The 22,445-nt window shown below is 34.5% G+C and overlaps 1 protein-coding gene across 1 annotated transcript in view; it reads right to left on the reverse strand.

Moving 5' to 3' along the window:
• LOC128986722 (serine/threonine-protein kinase STK11) overlaps nucleotides 1-21,680 on the reverse strand; it is a 44,505-nt gene extending 22,825 nt beyond the window's left edge. The window contains exons 1-5 of the mRNA XM_054407218.1: nucleotides 21,217-21,680; nucleotides 10,084-10,257; nucleotides 6,312-6,444; nucleotides 4,975-5,111; nucleotides 2,830-2,926 (exon numbers count right to left, since the gene is read on the reverse strand). Of these exons, the coding sequence (XP_054263193.1) occupies nucleotides 2,830-2,926; nucleotides 4,975-5,111; nucleotides 6,312-6,444; nucleotides 10,084-10,257; nucleotides 21,217-21,566 (891 nt within the window). The 5' untranslated portion in view covers nucleotides 21,567-21,680. The remainder of the gene's footprint in view (nucleotides 1-2,829; nucleotides 2,927-4,974; nucleotides 5,112-6,311; nucleotides 6,445-10,083; nucleotides 10,258-21,216) is intronic.
• Nucleotides 21,681-22,445: the final 765 nt, after the last annotated feature.

Consider the following 22,445-nt stretch of genomic DNA (forward strand, 5'->3'; position numbering starts at 1 on the left):
CTTCAGGTTGGAAATATAAATTTTGAAGCCTTTGGATCGCATTAATCAGCCAAGAGGTATACGATATTGCCACGTGCAATAAAAAATACTCGGACTCGCCATCAGCAATGCTCGCAATTTAGGAGAAAAATGCGTCGTTGCTGTCAGCGACTCTGTAGCACTAAAGGAAAGAAAGCGACTGTTTAAAAAGTAAAAATAAGTAGGAAACCACATGGCAAACAACTTTTAAATTATTTTGATGTACAATTTGTATTTTCTAACATTAAGTCATCAAAAAATGAAAATTTTGAATTTTTGTGAAAAAGGCAGATTATAATGAAGTACGGCTCTTCAAATTGCGGCCATACCATACGTCTGACAGACAAAATGCATACATAAAAACTGATCGGCATTAAAAGAGCTACATACATATTGCTAAAATAACGTTTTTGATAAAACTAACCGTTCTTGAGATATATGCCAAAATATATATTTTGGCAGCCATCTTGGTGGCCATTTTGAATTTTAGGGCATGTTGCCAAGGTACGATTCATGGTGATTTTTGAGGGCTTATTAAGGGCACTCTTAGCTATCATAAAAAAAAAAATTGCTCTAGTTGCAATTTTGTTGGGGTTCAACACTAAAATGATTCCACTACAAGTTATCAAGCTCTTTAGCTGCTAATGAAATGTACATAAAGCCTATCACGAGTTAGAAAATGTGATTTATACTAGTACCATTAACTATATACACTTTGTATTATATTTGTATATTCAATGCTTATACCATGTGGCCAATCTGGCAACATTGCCCTCGATCTTGACAACATGGCGGCAAGTGATTAGCCTCTATCATTCAACTAGTGTTCTACTAGTTGTTGTTAGTTGTACTATGTCATTCGTTGTGAAATGCAAAGGCACGCAATTTTACATTATATAACTATTACGAATGTGAGCTAAAGAACTTGGAATTATTTATATTGGCAGACTTCAGGGTATTTTAAATAAACTATGATGTGTTACTCTTTACACCCTTCGTCAGTCAAGTTTTGTACCATAATTAACCTCACTTTTCAGAATCGGTAACGAGTACAATGAAGCGAAGTATCGAGTATCGGCGATTCTTCAATACCACTGGTATCGAAGGTATCGAGGTATCGAGAATCGGAATCGGCCCATCCCAAGCCGTGATCATTACTTGCATTTGCAGCAATGCTAGAATTGCAGTAACGTAAGCGTCTCACACAATCTTGGCATATTAATATACAGTGTGATTGAAAAGTCCCGGAATGGTAAAATATATTTTTTATCATTATATATAAAGTAATGAGAGTTGGTATATCAATCAATAATAGCCATAAATGTCTTCTCTTTTAAGCTATTATTACTTTATTCCTTAAGGGGGACAGCCCACGAGGAGTTAGAAAATACTCTTAAATAGCACATTGCCGCAAACCCGAACTCGAACGGACAACCCAGTCAGAAATAGCAGCCGTTTAAATATTTCTTTAATGTGCCATTTTGAACGATCAGCTGTCATTGTTTACTCAGTTGTTCTTTTGAGCTCAAATTTGCGGCATTGTATTTTACTAATAAACACCTTTAATTACATTTTTAAGAGTTGTTAGCCTCCGGATTACGTTTGAATATTTATAATGGTTTAAATACCTGCATTCAGTAATCCAATATGCTGCTTGTGGCAACTATAGTTTCGGTTCACAGGGAACCATCTTCAGGCCGTACAAGGCGTCGTTATTCACTTCCATATATGAAGGTCGTCATTTAATAAATAAGTACATAGAACACGAACACACGAAAACGCACATTGACACGAACATTTAACATTAAAAATACCGAGTACTCGGGAACACGAGACAGGTGACGCGACCGGGTGGAAGTTGTAGCTCGAACTGGTGGTCAGTGGTCTAACGGTATGACGTCAGCCATTGTCTCCTTATCACTGCCGGCTCGCATTCAGTGGAAATAATAAATAAACAGTGGAATCCGTTTGTTGCCGCTCTTCCACTGTTTATGACAAGTCTGGGGTTTACAAATTAAACTGTAGCGATTGCCCAAAATATTACATCGGACAGACTTCACGCTCTTTCAAGAAGAGGTTCAGAGAACATATCCCCAAGAAAACTACAGGCCCACAAACTTCAAATTTCGCAGAGCATTTAATTTCACTCAACCACAACTATGTAAACATAAATAGTAATATGGACGTTTTACATCTTTCCCAAGACCGATCAACCATTAACACTTATGAAGAATTTGAAATATACAAGGCAGTCAAAACAGATGGTCAAAATGTTTTAAATGACAAACTCTCATTCCAATCGAATTCCATTTATAACACCGCAATCAAAATACTGGATGGGGGAGGAGGAGAGAAGGAATGAATGCGAGCCGGCTGGCTGACGTCATACCAGTTGACCACTGACCACCAGTTCGAGCTACAACTTCCACCCGGTCGCGTCACCTGTCTCGTGTTCCCGAGTACTCGGTATTTTTAATGTTAAATGTTCGTGTCAATGTGCGTTTTCGTGTGTTCGTGTTCTATGTACTTATTTATTAAATGACGACCTTCATATATGGAAGTGAATAACGACGCCTTGTACGGCCTGAAGATGGTTCCCTGTGAACCGAAACTATAGTTGCCACAAGCAGCATATTGGATTACTGAATGCAGGTATTTAAACCATTATAAACCTTTAATTAATTTGATGTGCATATCAACTGTGATTTTCTTTCAAATTCTAGCGGGCCCCCTCCTGAGGAGGTAAGTTTAATAATAATAGGATTGCAAATTCAATTAGTCTTTGAACTAAATAATATGTATAATCATTACCTCTTCAGGGATCTCTACATTTCCCCGTCCAATGGCTTCAAACAGCCTGTAGATGTTGTCACCCTCAAACGGGTACTTGCCTGTTGTGATATTGAACCTACAAAATGCACAGTAAACCTGCATAAATGTATACTTTACAACAACTATAATGTTCAATCTGATTTGTTATATAAGTAAGGGGGACCGAGCCTCGCTCGTTGATGGTAAATGGGTTTAATAGTTAAAACAACATTATAAAAAACAAAAAGACACATTTTAGAATTTGTAAAAACCAATTACAAACTATAAACTCCTTGCTGAATTATACGTTGCTGAAGTAATAACAAATCTGTCATTTAAAATTATGCAATAAAACAATATTGAGATGAACATGATTTTATTTAATTGTACGTGCTGTGCTGGTCATACACCATTTCTATCATCTCTAGTCATAGAAACACGTTCATTTTTCACGCCAACAGATGACAGCAGATATAAAATATAAATTTAACAAAACCATATGAGTTTTGAAATGGCTCTCTTTAGTTTTCATAATACAACCCCAAGTCTTCATTTCAAGACAGTATATTTTTGGTGACAATATTTTTGCTCTTTTGCAATATCACTTCTAAAGAAATTGAGATTCTGCTCTTTCATCTTTAGGGGTTGGCATTATAGTTTTATGCTTGGTAATTAAAAATACATGACACAGTTAGTTAATTTAGGCTATTTTGAATATTTTTCTAAAAAAAAACACATTTCTTTCTGTTTCTGCAATTTTTTAGATCCAAAACTCCAAGACTAGGGCTAAGATTTTTAGTTAACAAATGAGTTTTTTCATAAAAATTCAAAGTTTCCTGAGATATGCCTACTGGTCCACCAATAAATTTATTAGTTCCAAACTTCTCTATTCCTAAAATTCCACCCAAATTGTTCCCCAATCTAAGTTAATAATTTTGTTATAAAATCCACAAATAGTAAGACATTGCTCTATCAAGCATGAGCTTATATATAAAATATTATATCTGGGGATTAAGCTCTCTTCGGTGGCAATCATTAGTGTATTCTAAAAGTAGCGTTTGCCTAAACCATCGACCATATTTCAAATTCATCCAAACCATCATTCATTAAGTTAAACCTTTTTGTGGAAAATCCCAAATCAATTTCTTTAGGAAGAATAATATACAAATATGATTCTTTATATAACCAAGCAGTGTGATTTGTTTTCTTTGTGCTAAACCAAATATTTCTTTAAGTAAAATTTAAACTTCAGCATAAGCATAACTCCCTAAAAATTCTCTCATATCATGGATTGCACAAAAATTCTTTTGACAGTTGGTTTATTTAATTTAGATTTGCATAGGATGAATATTCATATTTTAAAGTATTTATTTCACTACTGTACCTATTAACAAAAGATTTTTCCAAAATAAATTATATTTTGATTTGATTTTAAAATATTCAGTGTTTTATCACAGCTGTTTTTGTAGAGTTATCTTCTGTGTAATGTTTGCTCAATAGGTACAACTGAATGTTTTCCATTTTGTACTGTATTAAGTAATCTGCTATTATACTGTCGTGGATGGCTTGTTACAAACATGTGCTAGACATTCACTGTAAAAGCACCGAAACTACAATAATGACTAAATAGGTTTTCCTGTCAAGCAGTTCCAAATGGAACAACAGTGTTACATGTTTCGGCGAGATGCCATTGTTAGACACTTCAGTCCAGGGAATAAATTGTTATTTTCTAAAAGTAACAAAGCTGCTTGGCAAGCTATAAGGCCTATGTTGAAATGTATCATTTAAAATTAAGTAGTGTACCAAAATATCTTCAGATTACGAGTCTTCAGATTACGTTTCTTTCCCCAATCAAGTTTTTACACCTGCAAGTCCCTAATTTATTCTAAACTATAGTCTAAATCCTTCTGCTTGATTTTGAGATAAAATGTACACAAACAGACATTGTTAGGCAGATTGTTTTGTTAGCTCTCTAATAAAAATAATTTACTGTAAGGGATTACTTACATTAAGGTATAATTTTTTAATTATATCTTCACAATCTTGAGTGCATTTAGGTTATGATAAAAGTGAACTCTATAAACATTATCCAAATTAACTTAAAGTTAAAACCACTATGTACAGTATATAGGAAGAGTGACTTACAGTGTCACCCCGCTACTCCACACGTCAACTTTAAAACCAGAAAACTGTTCAGCACCATTGGCGATCTCGGGAGGTTGGAATGCTGGAGACCCTTGACTGGTGTAGCATGTGTCATCAGGAGCAAACATGTCCAAGGCCTGCGGAAACATCAACTGATTACCAGAAAATCTACTCTAAAACCAGCTAGTGCAATTTTAATCTATAAATCAATAATTCGGATGTTAATAATATATATGCATTATCTATCTGGGAATTAGCTATTTCAAATAATAAAATAAACTGTTCAAAATTCAAGTAATCTAAAATAAAATTCTTAGAATAGCAGTGAATGCTCCTTGGTTCGTTAGAAACAAACACATACACTAGGAGCTTGGAATAGAGTCTGTCTCGACCTACATTGAAAAATCCACCTTCGAATTTCTAAATTCTATAGACAATGTTCCTGGAGCAGTGGCATTCAATCTAAGCAAAACAACAGAAAATAGATGATTACGCCGAAGGCTTCCCCAAGACTTCTTGTTGGACGAAGCCTAAAGAAAATTGAACATGTGACCTACATCTGAATTTACTATGTTACAAGGTGTCTCTAGTTTGAGCGAACCCGCAATGTTATTTATGATATTTTCTTTTTTCTATTTTGTTAAAACTTATGTGAATAATGTAATATTGAACCAGAAATAAATTTTGTAAAACCAGTTCCCCAAGGAGACGTTTAATTCAAGCCCATTACTTTGACCCCTTTGTCCTAATAACAGTGCACAACTTTATATTTTTGTATTTTATGACAACTATTAAAAATTTATTTTATTTGGATATAATAATAAGATAGGCCCTAATCAATAATTTTGATAAATGTTGATGCATTGTATGCACAGTTTAAGCCAGGTTTTTTTATTTAGACGGCAGTACTGACCAAGACTTAAAGCTTTGATCAACAGGTTTCTCTTTAGGCAGGAAGATGTGTTACACCAAAAGGTTTACGGTAACCCAGTGACCTTGTGTTTTTGGCTTATCTTTAAGGTTGTTTATAATGAGTTCTAATTGCATAAATATGTTTAAGTGAATGTTTTTTTTTTTTACGTTTATCATAATATACAAAGGAAGTAACCGATTTTACTACCAACATTCTTTTGCATACTACCACACTATCTATCCAATTTTGTGTAAACATTTTCACCCAAGACATTGCTATTTTTCAAAATGTATAGTTTATTTTTAATTTAATTTTGTTTGGATTGTTATCAAGAAAACGATTACATACATACACATTCACGGTAAACTGCCTTTTACGTTAGTGCTCATTTAATTTGATTGTTTTTATGTTTTGAGGTATTTACCTCTGCAACCCCAAAGTCAGATATTTTTAGTACATTGTTGAGAGTCAGCAGCAGGTTGCTGGGCTTGATGTCCTTGTGAATGATCCCCTGACTGTGAAGGTACTCTAACCCGTTGATCAGCTGGCAGAAATATCTGTAGACAAAGTATACTGCTAAATAATAATCCAAATTATAAAATCCATCAACGGCCTTTAGCCTCGTAAATAAAAAAAGAGTGTCAGCCCAAATATAACTCAAAATCTGAGATTTTTACAAACAAGAATCATTGATAGGATGTATTAAGTCCAGTCGTTTGAAAAATATAGGATGTAATCAATGAGCCAATCGATTGCAAATGTTTCTGTGATTTTGTAAAAGTTCGGGAAACTGAGAAATTTTGTTGCACAAAATATTTTATTACATGAGTCCTTTAAAACTTGTGACTCCTTGTTTTAATGCCGAAGATTGGCGAGTTTATAACTGTTTCTCTCAAATTATAAAACACCTTTTGTTTGGATTGCAGTGAATCAATATGTACTTTAATTCTCTGTAATTACTGTGATTCTCCACATGTAAATACTGCATGGTAAAAAAAGTTTCTTTTAAATTAAAATTTATTGGTTTCATTACTACCTGCTAGAGAAAATTGATGGAAGAAGTTACAAGGAGTCTTATTAAATTTAAAAATGTGTAAGTGACAGAGGAGTTTATTTTAAAATTCTATTATGCTCAACTGGAGATTGACCATTAATTTGACCCAAACCAAATGTGACAAGCCCATAAATAAAATCCATACGCAAGTATTGTATATACCTACAGTGCTATGCCTTGCACATAATTAAAAACAATTGTATGATACATTTTTAATAAAATTGCATGTACACTTAAAATATTTTACCACGGAAAATCTTTCTGAAGCCTAATTAGGTGTTTAAATGGATGTGCCATTTACAAATTTCTGTAAAAATGTAATTAATTTGTTGTGAACTATAAAACTGTAAAAAGGCCTATTCAAAAGAGTAAACAAAAATAAGTCGATAGATTTAGAATAGTTGGTGGAAATAAATTTAATAATAAGAATTATTAATAAGTGAGTGAGGTGTCATGTTTATTAGAGGACAGTGTAGATATGAAAACACAAAGAGTGTCAGAGATTAGCCTTATCAAACCTTACCTTTGAAGGACTTGGGTACTGATAAAACACCCGTCTTTTTTATTACAGCTTAGTATCAATAAAAATTGTTGGAATTTAGCAGGAAAAGCTTAAAGAAAGGCAGAAGTCTACACAATATCACAAATCCAAACATCCAAAAATATTTATAATGTTGACTCATATCATGTCTTTTTTTAAATTTTTTGTCATTTTTTGCAAAAGAATTATGTGCATAACAGTTAGTTAAGAATTAAATGTTATGTAAAAATCCTTTATAAATATCCAGCATTTCTTGGTACATGACTGCTTCATTCAACTTATTAAATCGCAAACAAATAGTTAAACCAACAACAACCTATGAACACATGACAAAAATACCTCCACCACAGCAAACCTGTAGACAATGTAAATTTCAGTCAGTACTGTATGATTGGATTTTTACTAAAATATTCCATCGAGTCACAATTAATTATTCCCTATTTAAATAAAATTAGATATGACAAGTACTTAGGATTGCTGCGACAAGGAGGGGGAAAAGTGTTATTTTGTTATCAAATGTTAATAACTTGGGGTAAAAGAAATAAATTTTAAAGATTTGATTAAAATATATCAATAAAAACAAACAAACTACAACAGTTTTATTTTCCTCTACAAGAGTAAAAAAATAATTTTAGATGATCAATTTTTTGAAATTTTTACATATCCTTTTGCACAACAATGCTTCAATATACAAAATAATTGTTGGTTTTGTGAATCTCCACAAATCAGCTGTAGTAATTTTTATGTTTATAGGGTAAAGATTTGGAAAACCCCCCAAATTTGAAAAACTTTCAAATCCTATAATACTCTCATTTGACCCAATGTTGCTGGTTCGCAAACTCATTCAAGTTTATGTTGCTCTACACCTTCATGCCAAATTTTATCATGATCGGACTAAAATTACTCTATTTGTCGTGTTCAAGGATACACACACACACATATCCGATATATGTATATAATTTTTTTATACAAATTTGAACAACAGTGTTTTTGGCCTTTTGGGAAATCAAAATGAAAATGTAAATCGGTTTCAGGTTTAGGTCTTAACGTCCCACCTATGGTAATAGCTACTTCCCTACAAGGAAAATTGCCCAACTAAATCGCCTAGTCTAAAAATGAAAAATAACCTAAATAGGTGACTAATGTTATCTGACTAGACTTTTTCATTAGACATAAGAGTACGTTTTGAGGCCGGAGGGGAAGTCGTACAACTTGGGTCCAAGCATAAAAAGCTTGTCCTCCCTAAATCAAGCCTCACTCTCTCTCTAGGAAAGTGAAGCAGGAGAGTTCCATTGCTCTTTTTGTGTAGAGAAACCTCCTAGTAAGAGAGCCTCTCGAGAAGGTACTGTGGCTCCCGTAAAACAAAACTTTGTACACCATGCAGTACATCATGATCCTGCTAATTATCACAGTTGTTGCTAGTGGATACAGTTGTATCCACCATAGTCATTTCTGCTGCAGCTTTGTATGAAGTGATGTTCAAATATTTCAAAAATAGAAAAATTATCCAAATTGTGGAGTATATGTAATTGAATTATTCCGTGAATGTCTTCTCCAGAGATGCTGTTTCCAGCTCGGAAACTGAAAGGACTGGTGACTGCATAAGGCGCAGTTTAGCAGACTCTGGCAGCCAACTTCTGAGCCTATGCAGCCCTCTCAAGTTTCCTAAAGCTTGTTGTGACGAATGCGTGACATGATCAGAAAAGGTGAGTTTACTAACAAGCACAATGCCGAAAGTCTTTAACTTGTCACATACGATACAACTCTCGCCATTGAGCACAACCATAACACTCACTCCTCTCTCACTGAGATATTGTGGGATGAGTGAAGCTGTTAGTCATCGGCATAAAAATGAACTGTACATTATAAAAACACAGCTTGGAAGATTCGGGGTGTAGAAATTAAACAGAAGATGTCCCAAGCAGCTGTCTTAAGGTATTCCTTGGTTATTTTTAAGTGGGGTTGATGTCTCACTCTGTAAATGTATCCTATCACAGAATAAAGATTTAACCCAGAACTGTCGCTAGAATAAAAAACATTACATTTGAATCTGCTAGTCTACATCAAAATATAGGAGCGCTGAAGTCGCCATAATTATTTAAAGTACAGTATAGATTTTACTTGGACATAGGATCAGCTAACAGCAACGGTATAGTGCTGTCAGTTTCCTCTTTTACTTATGGCCTAGCCTGCTAGCCAGCAACAGCAGTGTTTCTAGATTTATTTATTTACAAATGGATACACCATTTTTACAGGATAAGTTACGAGATTAATCTGTGACAAATACCTAGTTTAGTTCATAAGTACACCTAGTAGTTCTTTGAATTAGATTCTGGTGTAAATACTAGCAGATTCAAACATTGCTTTTTATTGGTTCGAGAGGGTTCTGAATTGAGTCTAATTATGGTTTCATTAATCTTAAAAGTTCTATATGCCAAGTAGGCCAATAAAATGTACTTGTATGTCAGCATGGTTACCGACTCAAACAAAAATAAGCTTTAGTTATCTTGTCAAAATCCCAAAATTATTTCCTATTAGCTATTTAAGTCTTTTTTAAACTTGAATAAGTAATAATGAATTGAATTTAGAAGGCGCACTTACCCATGAGCTTGCCATTCGGGAAATTTCTTCAATGGTGTACTTTCAAGCATATCTTGCAGACCTCCGACACAAAACTCCATTACAATGTACATCTTCTGTTTCTCGTTGTTGTATATCACATCAACAAGTTCAATAATATTTTTGTGCTTCAGTCTTCTCAAAAGCTGTATTTCTCTGAATTCGGAAAGAAAAAAATTAGATTTCCATTAGACTGTGAACAATAGCCTGAGCTAGGCTAATAATAAGAAGGCTACGATTAGGTATAGGTAGTATTTCAGATAGTATAGAGTAGTAGGCCTAGGTGCATTATTTTATTAAAGCACAAGGTTCTAAGTATGTAGGCCTAATTAAAAATGAACAAAATGCAGTATAAAGTAACTGTGTGTAAATTGCATTCAAACATTCGTAGCTAAACCCTCTAAACTCTCTGAACTCTTGATACTCTGATAAAAAATACCCCCGTTGCAGCAAACCTGCCGACTAAGCGAATTTCCATTCACCTGGATTGATTTTCAATTAATCTATCTATATATATAATTCTGTAAGACCAAATTTTTACCAGAAAATTGTGGACGTCTGGTAAGTCGCAGAAAAGTGGGAGAGGTCTTAAATTAAAGGTCTTGACCCCAGGGACTCGGGAAAAATAGCAGAATTCCCATAAAGTTACCAGAAAATGAGATATAGCGTAAAATATCCACCATAAGAAATGCATGGGGACTGAAAAACGTCTGCTCTATCAGCTGTTACTTATTTATTTGCAATGTTGACATTTATTCCGAAAGTCAATGTTGGTAAATAATGTTTCAAAATGAATTGTATTTGTTTAATTTTTTTGTTTTCCGTTTTGATAATGAGTGAAGTAACTAGACGGGGGAAGGGAAGACCTGCAAGACGTGGAAGAGTGTCCAGCATTTTAACAGACTTAAGAAATGTAAAAGAGAACGTCATGTAGGGCCTAACTGTGAAAGAAATCCAGACGCTGTTTTACAACCTGTCTTTAGAAGAACGCTGGAAAATTTGTTGAGTGTTTTTTCACAATTAGGCTAGGTCCTCGTAAAGCACTCGCATGCTTTGTGGCGCATTTCACTTCACAGAGGAGGCCACAAATGGACATTTCAACGCATGTTGCCACAATGGACATGCCACAACCACAAGTAACAAATTTAAAACAGTACATTGATTGTGATAATTAATACGTAACCGGGCATACTACCATATTTTTCTTTTTCTAAACCTAACCCGGACATAAAATCGAAGTTCACACACAATTACGGTAACAGTAACCAAGAGCTTGAATACATTTATTAGTAGCTAAAATGCAGTATTTCGAGTGAAGTAACTAGACAGGGTAGGGGAAGACCTGCAAGACGTGGAAGAGTGTCCAGGAGTTCAACAAACTTAAGTAACGCAAAAGAGAACGTCATGTAGGGCCTAACTGTGAAAAAATCCAGAGGCTGTTTTACAACCTGTCTTTAGAAGAACGCTGGAAAATGAGTTGAGTGTTGTTTTTTTCACAATCTAGGCTAGGTCCTCTTAAAGCACTTGCATGCATTGTGGCGCATTTCACTTCACAGAGGAGGCCACAAATGAACATTTCAACGCATGTTGCCAGTTGCCACAATGGACATGCCACAACCACAAGTAAATAACGAACTAAAAGAACTGTTTTTACATGATTCGAACTTCATAAAAAACATAAGGCAATACAACAGTGCAGTGGTTTTTGCGTCGCTTTCCGCTACACAAAAAGGGATTCCGGGAAATGGGCCTTACTGTCTTAAAATTCAGGGACAAATGCATACATATATTTCTGACTTACTACCGCAAAATGGGGAGTTGCCTTCATAATTAATAATAATTTTAACCTTTACATTTGGTTCTCAAAATGGAAACTATAACAGAATTCGTAAGATTACAAAACAAATCATCATTTTTAAACTAGAAAGGATGTGCAATGTTTGGCTGTTATATTTGATACAAGCCATTCAAATATCTATTTCTTCGGGCTCAGGCCAAACCGTGTGCACGTTTCCATTTGTAAATATGTTGTGTTATTGATTTAATCATTATTTTACAATTGTATTTAATTGACACATTAGAAGCAGCTAATATACGACTCCAACGGTCCAACGGAAGGAAAACCAAGATATAAAACGAGAAACACTGTTAATTTTTAAGTAACATAAAACATAACATAACATATTGATAATTTTAAAAACATATTTCGAATTTTTGTCTTTTTGTATAGGGTTTTTTTATTGTAGTCTGAATTAGGGGCTATGGCCCCTACAGGCCACTAGTTAATTAATATTTATGTTTAACGAGTACCTAGGTTAGCTGCTACAGGGATACTAATAAAGTTTGTTTTTTTATTAAAATATCAATAGCTTAGTATGAAATAAATAAATCAGCCAAGTTTGATCAAAATATATCCATAAAAAGCCAACTACAACATTTTACATTATTCTCCATAAGAGTAACACGGGAATTTTAAATTAACAATTTTTTTAATTTTCTCCGTAACCAATCACCGTACAAAAATACTTATACCTATACTAAATTATTTGTTTTTTAAGCTCTTTAAAAAGTTTGAAGAAAAATTGATAAATTTTGTGTTTGAAGGGTAAAAAATTAGAAAACCCCATTTTTACCCCATAAAACTCCGTTCCCATCATAAAAGTCTGATCATGCTGGTTTGCGAACTCATTCAACTTTATCCCGCCTTACACCTTAAAACCAAATTTATCAAAATCGGACAAAAATTACTCTTTAAAGTTATAGTCTGGACGGACACATATATATGTATATATCTCTATAATATATAGAGATATAGACATAGTATATAAAAATTTGAACGAATGGTGTTTTTGGTCTCTGGGGACATCAAAATGAAAAAGTAAAAAAGTCCCGGGCCTAGGTCTTACCATGAGACCTACAGTAATAACTACTTCCCTATAGGGAAATTCGCTAAAATGAGGTAATTTAGGTCTTAATAAAACTTAGTTTAAAAATGTTTTTAGAATGTTTTATGCGAGTTGTGGGTACTGTAATAAACAATAACCGCCCAACTAACCCTAAAAGCACTTCCTGAAGTGTGAAATTGTGTAAAAAGTGTATAAAATTAAGTTTGGAGGATAATAACTGGAGGAAAAGACATACAAGTCCCAAAAACCAGCCAAAATATAAGCTAATAAAAACTTAACTTAAGCAAAGTTCCTCCAAAACCTCAATATATGTACACCTTTTTCACAATAACACAACCCAGGAATATTGAATTCAGTATTCAAATCCATTAACAACTAATAACAATACAGTACCGTACTTACAAAAAGAAAATCTGCTCGACATACAATTTACTGTGGTCTAAAACAAACCAAAACCAGCACGCACGGAGACATTATGAGCACTGCTTCTTCTTTGGTTTGCCAATTGCGTCACAGTGACTAAAAAAAATACCCCCGCCGCAGCAAACCTGCAGACTAAGCGAATTTCCATTTGCCTGATTGGATTTACATTTAGGCCCTACACTAAAATGTCTCATAAATATCACATTTATTCCCTACTAGCTGTAACCCGCGGGCTTTGCCCCGTTTAACTTCTTAATTGTCAAGATTATCTCGTTCGTATGGCTCAATCACGTCCTGGTTGAAGTTTGTTCGCTACGCTCACTCACCTTTAGGTTGGAGCTCGTTCGCTACGCTCACTCACCTTTAGGTTGGAGCTCGTTCGCTGCGCTCACTTGCCTTCAGGTTAGCTCGTTCGCTACGCTAACTCGCCTCCAGGTTGAAGTTTGTTCGCTACGCTCACTCACCTTTTGGTTGCAAATTAGCTGTTGTCATAAATGTAAAAGAAATAATAGTGCTGCACCTAAGGTAATCCTTGTAACTTTAATGCTATTGAACATCATAGAACAGAACCAACTTGTTTAATTGAAACAGCTGTTAAGATTCAATAATTCCATTTCTCATAAGGTTAACATGGGAAACTCCAGAGCCACTGGGGCGGAGCCCGAAAGGATTTTTGAAATAAGAATATGCCTATATGTTAATCGGGAATGTGAGCTATCATCATGCCAAATTTCAGCCCAATCCGACCAGTATTTTTCGCGTTCACTTGTCACAAACATACATCCAAACTTTCTCATTTATAATATTAATAGGATTAATAGGATTTAAATAACATTTGTTTATAACGAGTGAGTACCTACTTAGGTTTGCTGCAACAGGGAGGGTAAAAAGGTGTTTTATTGTAAAATGTTAATAGTTTAGTTTGAAATGAATGCATTTTCCAAATTTGATCAAAATATGATCATAAACAAGCAAACTACAACAGTTTACTACTTATTCTCCATAAGAATAACATGGGAATTTTAAATTTACAGTTTTTTGGAATTTTCTCCGTAACCATTAGGCGCATAATAACGCTTCAATATACTAAATTATTTGTTTTTTTAAGCTCTACAATCACCATGAAATACCCCGTGTGCTACAAGGATATATCATTCCTTGAGTATCATTACATGAGTAATGATTGAACGGGACTTCTACAAACGCAAAAATAAACTCACAATTCTTGCACTCAACCTGTACATCCGCTATTTTTGCACCACCGATCTAAACAAGAAGCAATTTTTAAAAAAATTACCTAACCTCGTTGTTTAACCCGCTATTCTAATAGCCTGAAAACAGTATGGGTGAGGTATAAATGAACAACCCGATTAACACTATAGGACTAACCTACACTTTACCTTGCTAATTTTACCTTTGAACTTCAAAACACTTAATGCAGCCACGAATATCTGCATTTAAAACCCCAACATAAAAACCTAGAGTGTACGGCCCAGATTTTTACCCCCGGAATTTTACCCCCTGGCCAGATATATAAATTAGTGAGAATGATTTAATTATCTTCTGTTTTAATTTAATAGTAAACATTTTATTATTAAGTAGCCTGTCTTAATTTATTTGTAACATCAACTAATCGAACTGGTTTTTTATTTTCTTTTGAGATTCAAGTATTAGGATTAGATCTTTGAAGACAACTGTTGATTAATATGACGTATAAACAAACATCAGAATGGTAATTGATTCGAAGATTTCTTTAACGATTTATTATACAACCGTGGTAAAACAATGTTTTTCGTTTGAATTGTAACAATCTTACTAATATTATAAATCTGAAAGTTTGTGAGTTTGTGTGTTGCTCAATCACACATAAACTTTGACTCATTGGGCTGAAATTTGGCATGATGATAGCTCACATTCCCGATTAACATTAAGGCATATTCTTATCTCAAAAATCCTTTCGTGCTCCACCCCAGTGGCTCTGTAGTTCCCATGTAGTTATGAGTAGTCATATTTAAAAGGGAATTAAAGACGAAGAAATTAAAGGGAATTAGTAAACGGTTTAGAGAACATCTACCGAAAAGGACTACAACTGCACAAACTTCGACCTTCGCAGAACACCTGGTTTCTCTCAACCACAATTACAATAGTATTGACAGTAATATGAAAATCCTACACCTATCGAATGACCGATTCACTAGAAACACATTGGAAGAATTCAAAATCTATAGGGCTGTTAAATTTGACAGCCAAAACATCGTCAATGACAAGATTTAGTTCCAATCGAATTACATATACGACACTGCTATTAAGATACTGGAGCTAGGGACAGTTGTGAATGAAACTATCAGCTGATCGGGAAATCCAGGCACGACGTCATCACTGACCATGTTGATCCTGACCGGCAGTCTAGACATAGCTTTCGCCCGATCACATCGTGTCGTGTCCCATAGGCCTACCGTTTTAAGTATTTTATAACCTTAAATGTTCTTATTAATGTCCGTGTACGTGTTTGTGTTTTGTTTATTTATTTATTATCTATTGACGACCTTCGAATGAAGCGAGAAGACATCTATCTGCCTGAAGATGACTCCAATGTGAGTTGAAACCGGTAGCAACCCAGCTACAAACAAGATCGCATAAATGCAGGTATTTTACACCAATGTATAGGAATTAAAGAATTTAGTCAGCTGTTTCAACTTTACAAGTTGGTTCTATAACATGCAATAGCATTAAAAAGTTATAAGGTTTCTCAACAGGGTGCAGCACTATTATTATTTTGTGTTTTCATATATGACAACAACTAATTTGAACTGAATAGCAACAAAAAGCTGTGATACACAATTAGAACTGTCAAAGTAGGATTGTTTACAGTTAGGTTTGAATTTTTAATTTAATGAAGAAATTGCGATATTATTAGAATAGTTGATAATTTATTTTTTCTATTGTTTAGGTGCAGTGGTAGAACATTATGGCAATAGTAGATGTGTTATACTATATCATACCGTAAATTTATGAACCAAATTTTGTCAAACTGTGTCCTACCCCCATTGAAAACGCAAAGCTTGAGTATAACTGCAATAAGCATTTTATACTTATATGCCAACCCCGTACGAAGGACGGGTGCTCTGCTAGTAACAAAATATGCCGTTTTGTTTCTTTACGAAGAAATGTTCACCCAATTATCATTTAAATGAGCTACTCAGTTCATTTTACATACTTATTAACCAACAGTTGGCCCCAAACGCAAATCCCAAACATCAAAATCAAACAGTGAATTCTGTTTAGGCCTACTTAGTTGAGATTACAAATGTAATAAATAAAGATAGGCTACTAAATAATGAAATGTTTACAATTATAATTAAAAACAGAAATAAAAAAAACCAATAATTCAATTTCTAAAATCGGCCAAGGGGTAAAATTCCGGGGGATAAAAATCCGGGGGTAAAAATCCGGGAGTAAAATTCCGGGGGGTAAAAATCCAGGGGTAAAATTCTGGGGGTAAAAATCCGACCCGTACATCTTCAGTTGTCTAAACGCTAGTTATATGGACAGGGGGTAATATTCCAGTTTTTATCACTAATCTAATTAATCACGCTCTGGCTATTTTCATTCAAAGATTTCCAAATCCGGGGGGGTAAAATTCCGGCAGCGAACAAACTTTTGGACACTCAGGTTACTACGTCATAGTGACGTCAGCTTTGCCCAGGGGGTAAAATTACAGGGGGATAAAATTCCGGCGACCCATTTGGTTTACAGGACTGTGGTGGGGAATGTATGCTTTCGTTCATATTATATAGAGATCATGACCCCGTCTCGGCTCTCGCATCACATACAGGGAGCGATCCATTGTGTTATAATATCGTGCGAAAGACAAAATGCCATCGATTCACTAATAAGAAAACTATTATAGGGTCAAACCCTGTCAAAAGTTATTGAAAATGAATTACTAGCACGTGGCACGGGACTGCCTAAACACTAGCACGTCAGAACGGCAGGGCAAGCCAAAAATCAAACTCGTCTTGATTTCCACCGTGCCATGCCAATGCACGCCGTGCTTGCACGGTATTCACCACACACTTGTACGTTTTGTCAGTTTTTGGCACGAAGTGCAATGCAGGTCGTAGTGTGTGGGCCGCTTTACAAAAATATAAATAAATTGATTGTATAACATTTGCTCATAGCAAATCATCTCCAGTACGGTACAGAGGCAATTTACTCCTACAGTACAAAAGAAAAGGACATGCCCATAAATACCATTCAGTATTGGATACATGGGGTGTTTTAGCAATGGAATAATTACAACTGTTCAAAATCGTAGTTTTTTTCTGCAAAATATTATAAACTAATGTTGAGCTAAGAGTAGCCTATTGAGGAAAACCTAAGGACATTCTGTAGTTTTTGACAATGCGCCACTGGAATGGGCACGTTGTTTTAGTGATCCTACAGATTATAAAATAAACTATATGGATCATAAACAAAAACAAATTACTCTAAAATAAACATGTTTGTATTATTATTTCAATGCAACTGTCAAAAAACGTCCAAAAAACAAGCAGATATTATTAGTATTGGATTCCATCCAGTGAATCATTCTTAGGAGGTGTTATGTAGAGACTCTCCTCAAAACTAGTGTGTGAATCTGTTGCCAATCTCACTTCAAGGCTTTTTAAATCGACACAATTGCTGTTTTAGTATGCTGTTTTTAAATTATCAGATTTAAAATACATCTCGTATAGGCCTATAATTGAATGAAAGAAATTGTGACCATGTGCCATTTGTTTAGCCTACAAGATGATTTTCCCCATGTAAACAGACAGAATTTGTCTTTATTCGTGTTGAACTAGCTGTTTTGAATTTTTATATTCAGTTTTTATTGACTTCTTAGGTACTCGATTTCCGTACGCGTATAACGGGCCAACAGCTCGTTTTAAATTAGGTAAATATGTACCAAACTAATATTACACTGTATAAAATATCGTGGGCCTAGGATTGAAACTATAGGTACCGGTACCTACTATATAGACATTAATAGGTAAGCCAACACGAAATTTGTCGATTGAACTTCTCCACCATTTTTTTACCGATTTTATCCATTGACGTCTCATTGGAAAGAGCGTGTCGCGTAGATTTGCAAACTGACATTACATTCTTTGAAAAGTCCCTTGGGCTCTGCCACAGTGGCTTTTAAAGTTCCCATGTTATCCTTATGAAGAACATAATTTGTTTACATTTTGATCAGCTGTATAATTTAATTGCTGTTATTTTTTTTCAACTAAACTAAAAACATTGGGTACATTTAGGCCTACTGATTTTGTTAAAATTAAATATTTACTATTTTAAATTACATTCGTACATATTACAATGTAAAAAATAGAGAAAGCCTGGGCAATTTGACATATTTTACCAAACGAAACAAGAATAAAATGACTTGACAGGGTACCGGTAACTTACTGTATTTCTTTCGAGCAATCATTGAAAGAACCGATTTGATAACCATGGAAACATAGGAGTCATAGAACGCCAACAAGTAGAAGAAATAGAGATGTTTAAAAAACATTTACTATCGTTATCATTCTATATAATGAAGAAAACCTACAATATGAAGATTACCACAAACAATGAACAAGGATGTTAGCTGAAGTGCTACTATTTTGTAGCAAAAACACGGACTTAGCTTTATGATGATTGGCAAAGGAAAACGCTCTAAGGCTGAATTAAACTGGTAGGCCTACGGCAAGGACATTAATATATGTTTTCATTAAGTCAAGTGATTTTAAATCAATATGACACGATCCTTATCAAAGAAACCTTTGATAAAACTTTCATTGAAGGATTCACATCATTCACATTATTATTTACATTTAAGGGAAACAATAATATCTGAACAACATTAAGTTAAGCCTTTCAATTTTGCATTTTTTCAGTAGCTAGCCAATTAATGCTAAAATTGAAGCAAATTAAATTGTAACAGAGAGGTTATGCAGAAAATCAGGCAGTTCTTAAGTACAACAACGTAAACAAAATGTCATCGCAATAAAAAAAGGACGACTATAAAGAAATTTGTAAATGTAAATTCTTTTCAATATTTGTAGTAGGCCTAGGTAATTTTAATTTCTAGTAGCCTAGATTTATTAATTTGTCTGGCAAAACGGGGTCAAAGATTTTGTTTGTTTTGTTTAATTGCATTTGTCAGGAGCCGAAACGAATGTAGGTAACGTGTTTGTAGATTGTATTCCAGCAAGTTGGTTATGACAGAATGGATTTATGTTAAATTTGATTATTTCTTTCTTTTTGCAAGCTTTCATGACCGTAGTAGCCTATGTATGCGAAAGTGAATGTGTCTGTTGCAGCTACGCCATTGCACGTCGTCAGCGCCTCGCCGCGGGTCCGAGCTGTAGGTCCAGGATAGCGGACCTGCACAGCGTCGCCTCAGTCACCCCTCCCCCGTCCACTCCTTTGCCAACTGATAACGCTCAGATCCTTATCGACAACCTTGCTCCCTTCTCCAAACATTCCAAAGCCGCTCACATCAACGCGCAATCACTCACAAAACATATTGACGAAGTCAGAGTAATTTTTTGGTTTCAAAATTTTGAAATTATTGCAGTTTTTGAAACTTTGTTAAAGCCAAGTATTTTGTCCGAGTTGATTGCACTGCCTGGCTATTTTGTTTTTAGAAATGGTCGTTAAGGGAAAACAGGTGGTGGTGTTGCCATCTATGTGAGAGATGGTTTGCATGCCAGGCAGTTTGTACCAGTCCCCGGGTGAGTACCTGGCAAAACCCGAATTTATTTTTTTACAAATTGTTTTGTCTTGGTAGGCCTACGGATGCTCAATGATACGGATACAATGGGTTAGGCCTACTATGCAGGCTAAATGGCTGCACTTTACTTTAGGTCCTACACTCATTCGAATGAAAATATTGATTATTCGATTGTTTCATTCGATATATCGTTTGGTTAGTTAGGCTAGGTTAACCATACCTAACTAACCAAAAGATATATCGAATGAAACAATCGATTAATCGATATATCGATCGATATTTTCATTCGAACGAGTGTAGGACCTAAAGTAAAGTGCAGCCGGCTAAATTATCAATGATGAAGATCAACATGGACAACCTAATGCGCTTATAACTGGGAAACATTTGTAGAATACAATAAAAAACCAGATCAGAGCTATTAAAAAATGATGAAATATTAGCCTAAAAAAAAAATTTTGATTAGGCCTAAGTATATATGGAACTGTTAGAACGTTATCTATGAGTTGAGTCTCTAAACTCATCGGAAATTGTTCGACTTTTATTTGTTTTTAAATAAGTTATGTTTTGAAATAACTAAGTTAGGCCTAGGCCTACTTTACTTCTTTGCAATTGCTTGACTTCAAGCAACATGTACAGTAGTCATTTAAAATTTAATTATCGATTGACAATCAATACCTTACCGTACCTAGCTTAGAAGTTCGTATTTTGGTTAGGCCTAGGTCTTCTAGTTTGGTTATCAATCGAATTGATAGTTTTATGTATACAATAGAGTGGATATAAATGTTTTCTATGATTTAATTGTATTAGTCTTAGGTTTTAATTAGCTGTTGCAGACAGCCTAAAAGCAGACACTAAAAAAAAACCTCGATTACATTGATGTTTTAGCCCCGAAAGCATCACTGTTTTCGGGACGATGTTATCGGTAGGTAGGCCTACACCAATGATTGGCATCGATGGTACAATCGATGGTAAACATCAATGGTTGACCTATCGATGCTCATCACTAGTTTGAAATAAACTGACCTGCGAACGTTTTCTTCTCCATTTGGTATTCTTCTTAATTTCCTCTTCTTTAAAATTTTCACTGCTAGCCTGCACAGGGTTTCAGTGTCCATCATCTCTTTTACTTTGGCATAACTACCTTCTCCTAACAAATCACCCATCACATATTTACCTATCATTTTGCACCTCTTTTTCTTCGTTTGGTATATAATTTGATCAGAATTGACCCTGTGAAATCCCAGTTCAGTTTCATCAGTGTCTTCATCGTTAATCCAAGTAACACCCGAAACAGGCTTGAGATCGTCAAATAATTTACAATTTAATTCTATATCATTGGTTTCACACTCATCAAATGTCATTTCACTGTCCATAACTACCGATAACACATTTCAACAACTTATAAGGAAAATTAAGGTGATAACTCTTTAAAGTAGGTATTTTTTAAGTGTTCTTTCAATCTCAATGGATTTTCTGTTTTCGTTGAGTAAAATAACTAACATAACCTCCAAACTAACAAAATAAAACTAAAAAAGGAGAGGAGAGGCATCAGTGAAAAAAGGACCGCCGACCGCCCATTAGAACCATAGAACCACATAAATTTATAAAGTTATCTAAAGCCAAGTAAATCTTAGCATTGATTATTGACTATTAATAAGTTTGATATTATTTTTTTATACAGGCTTAATTAATGTATAACAAAGTTAATGCTATTTAATATGTATGGTTCTTGAAAGCGATAGGTAGGTCTTAAGGACAATTGAAAGCTATGTGTGTTCTTGGCCAGGTTTAAAATGGAATAAAAAATACAATGGTACCGGTATGTATAGTAAAGTAATAGCTTTTTGTTTGAATAACAAAGCTACACAGATCATTACACTCAACTCTACACAAATACTTTAGTCATATTTTGGAAGTACACACCTAGGTGCGTCCACATCTCAATAATTGATAGTTAATAATAACTATAGGTGAAACCCGTCAAAATCAACGCTTACTTTCAAGCAATGCTTACGCTAATTCATCTAACTGTGATAAATAAAGTGAAATCTTTAAAACTTTAACATTTTAGCTTTGTTTAATGAGTAATATGACTAAATAAATGTAAAAATAATAATGAATACTGCGCAAGTTACAAAATATGGTTTAATTACTCAATGAATAAAATATTTCCAGTACAGTCATCGGAGTTATTATGTTATTATACCAGACCGGGACCTTTCAACGAGCAGCTTCCCCGGTTGGGCGACGAA

Source organism: Macrosteles quadrilineatus, unplaced genomic scaffold, assembly GCF_028750875.1.
Source record: "Macrosteles quadrilineatus isolate MER2022 unplaced genomic scaffold, UCM_ALF_1.0 Scaffold_2__2_contigs__length_208266976, whole genome shotgun sequence".
Lineage (NCBI taxonomy): Eukaryota > Metazoa > Arthropoda > Insecta > Hemiptera > Cicadellidae > Macrosteles > Macrosteles quadrilineatus.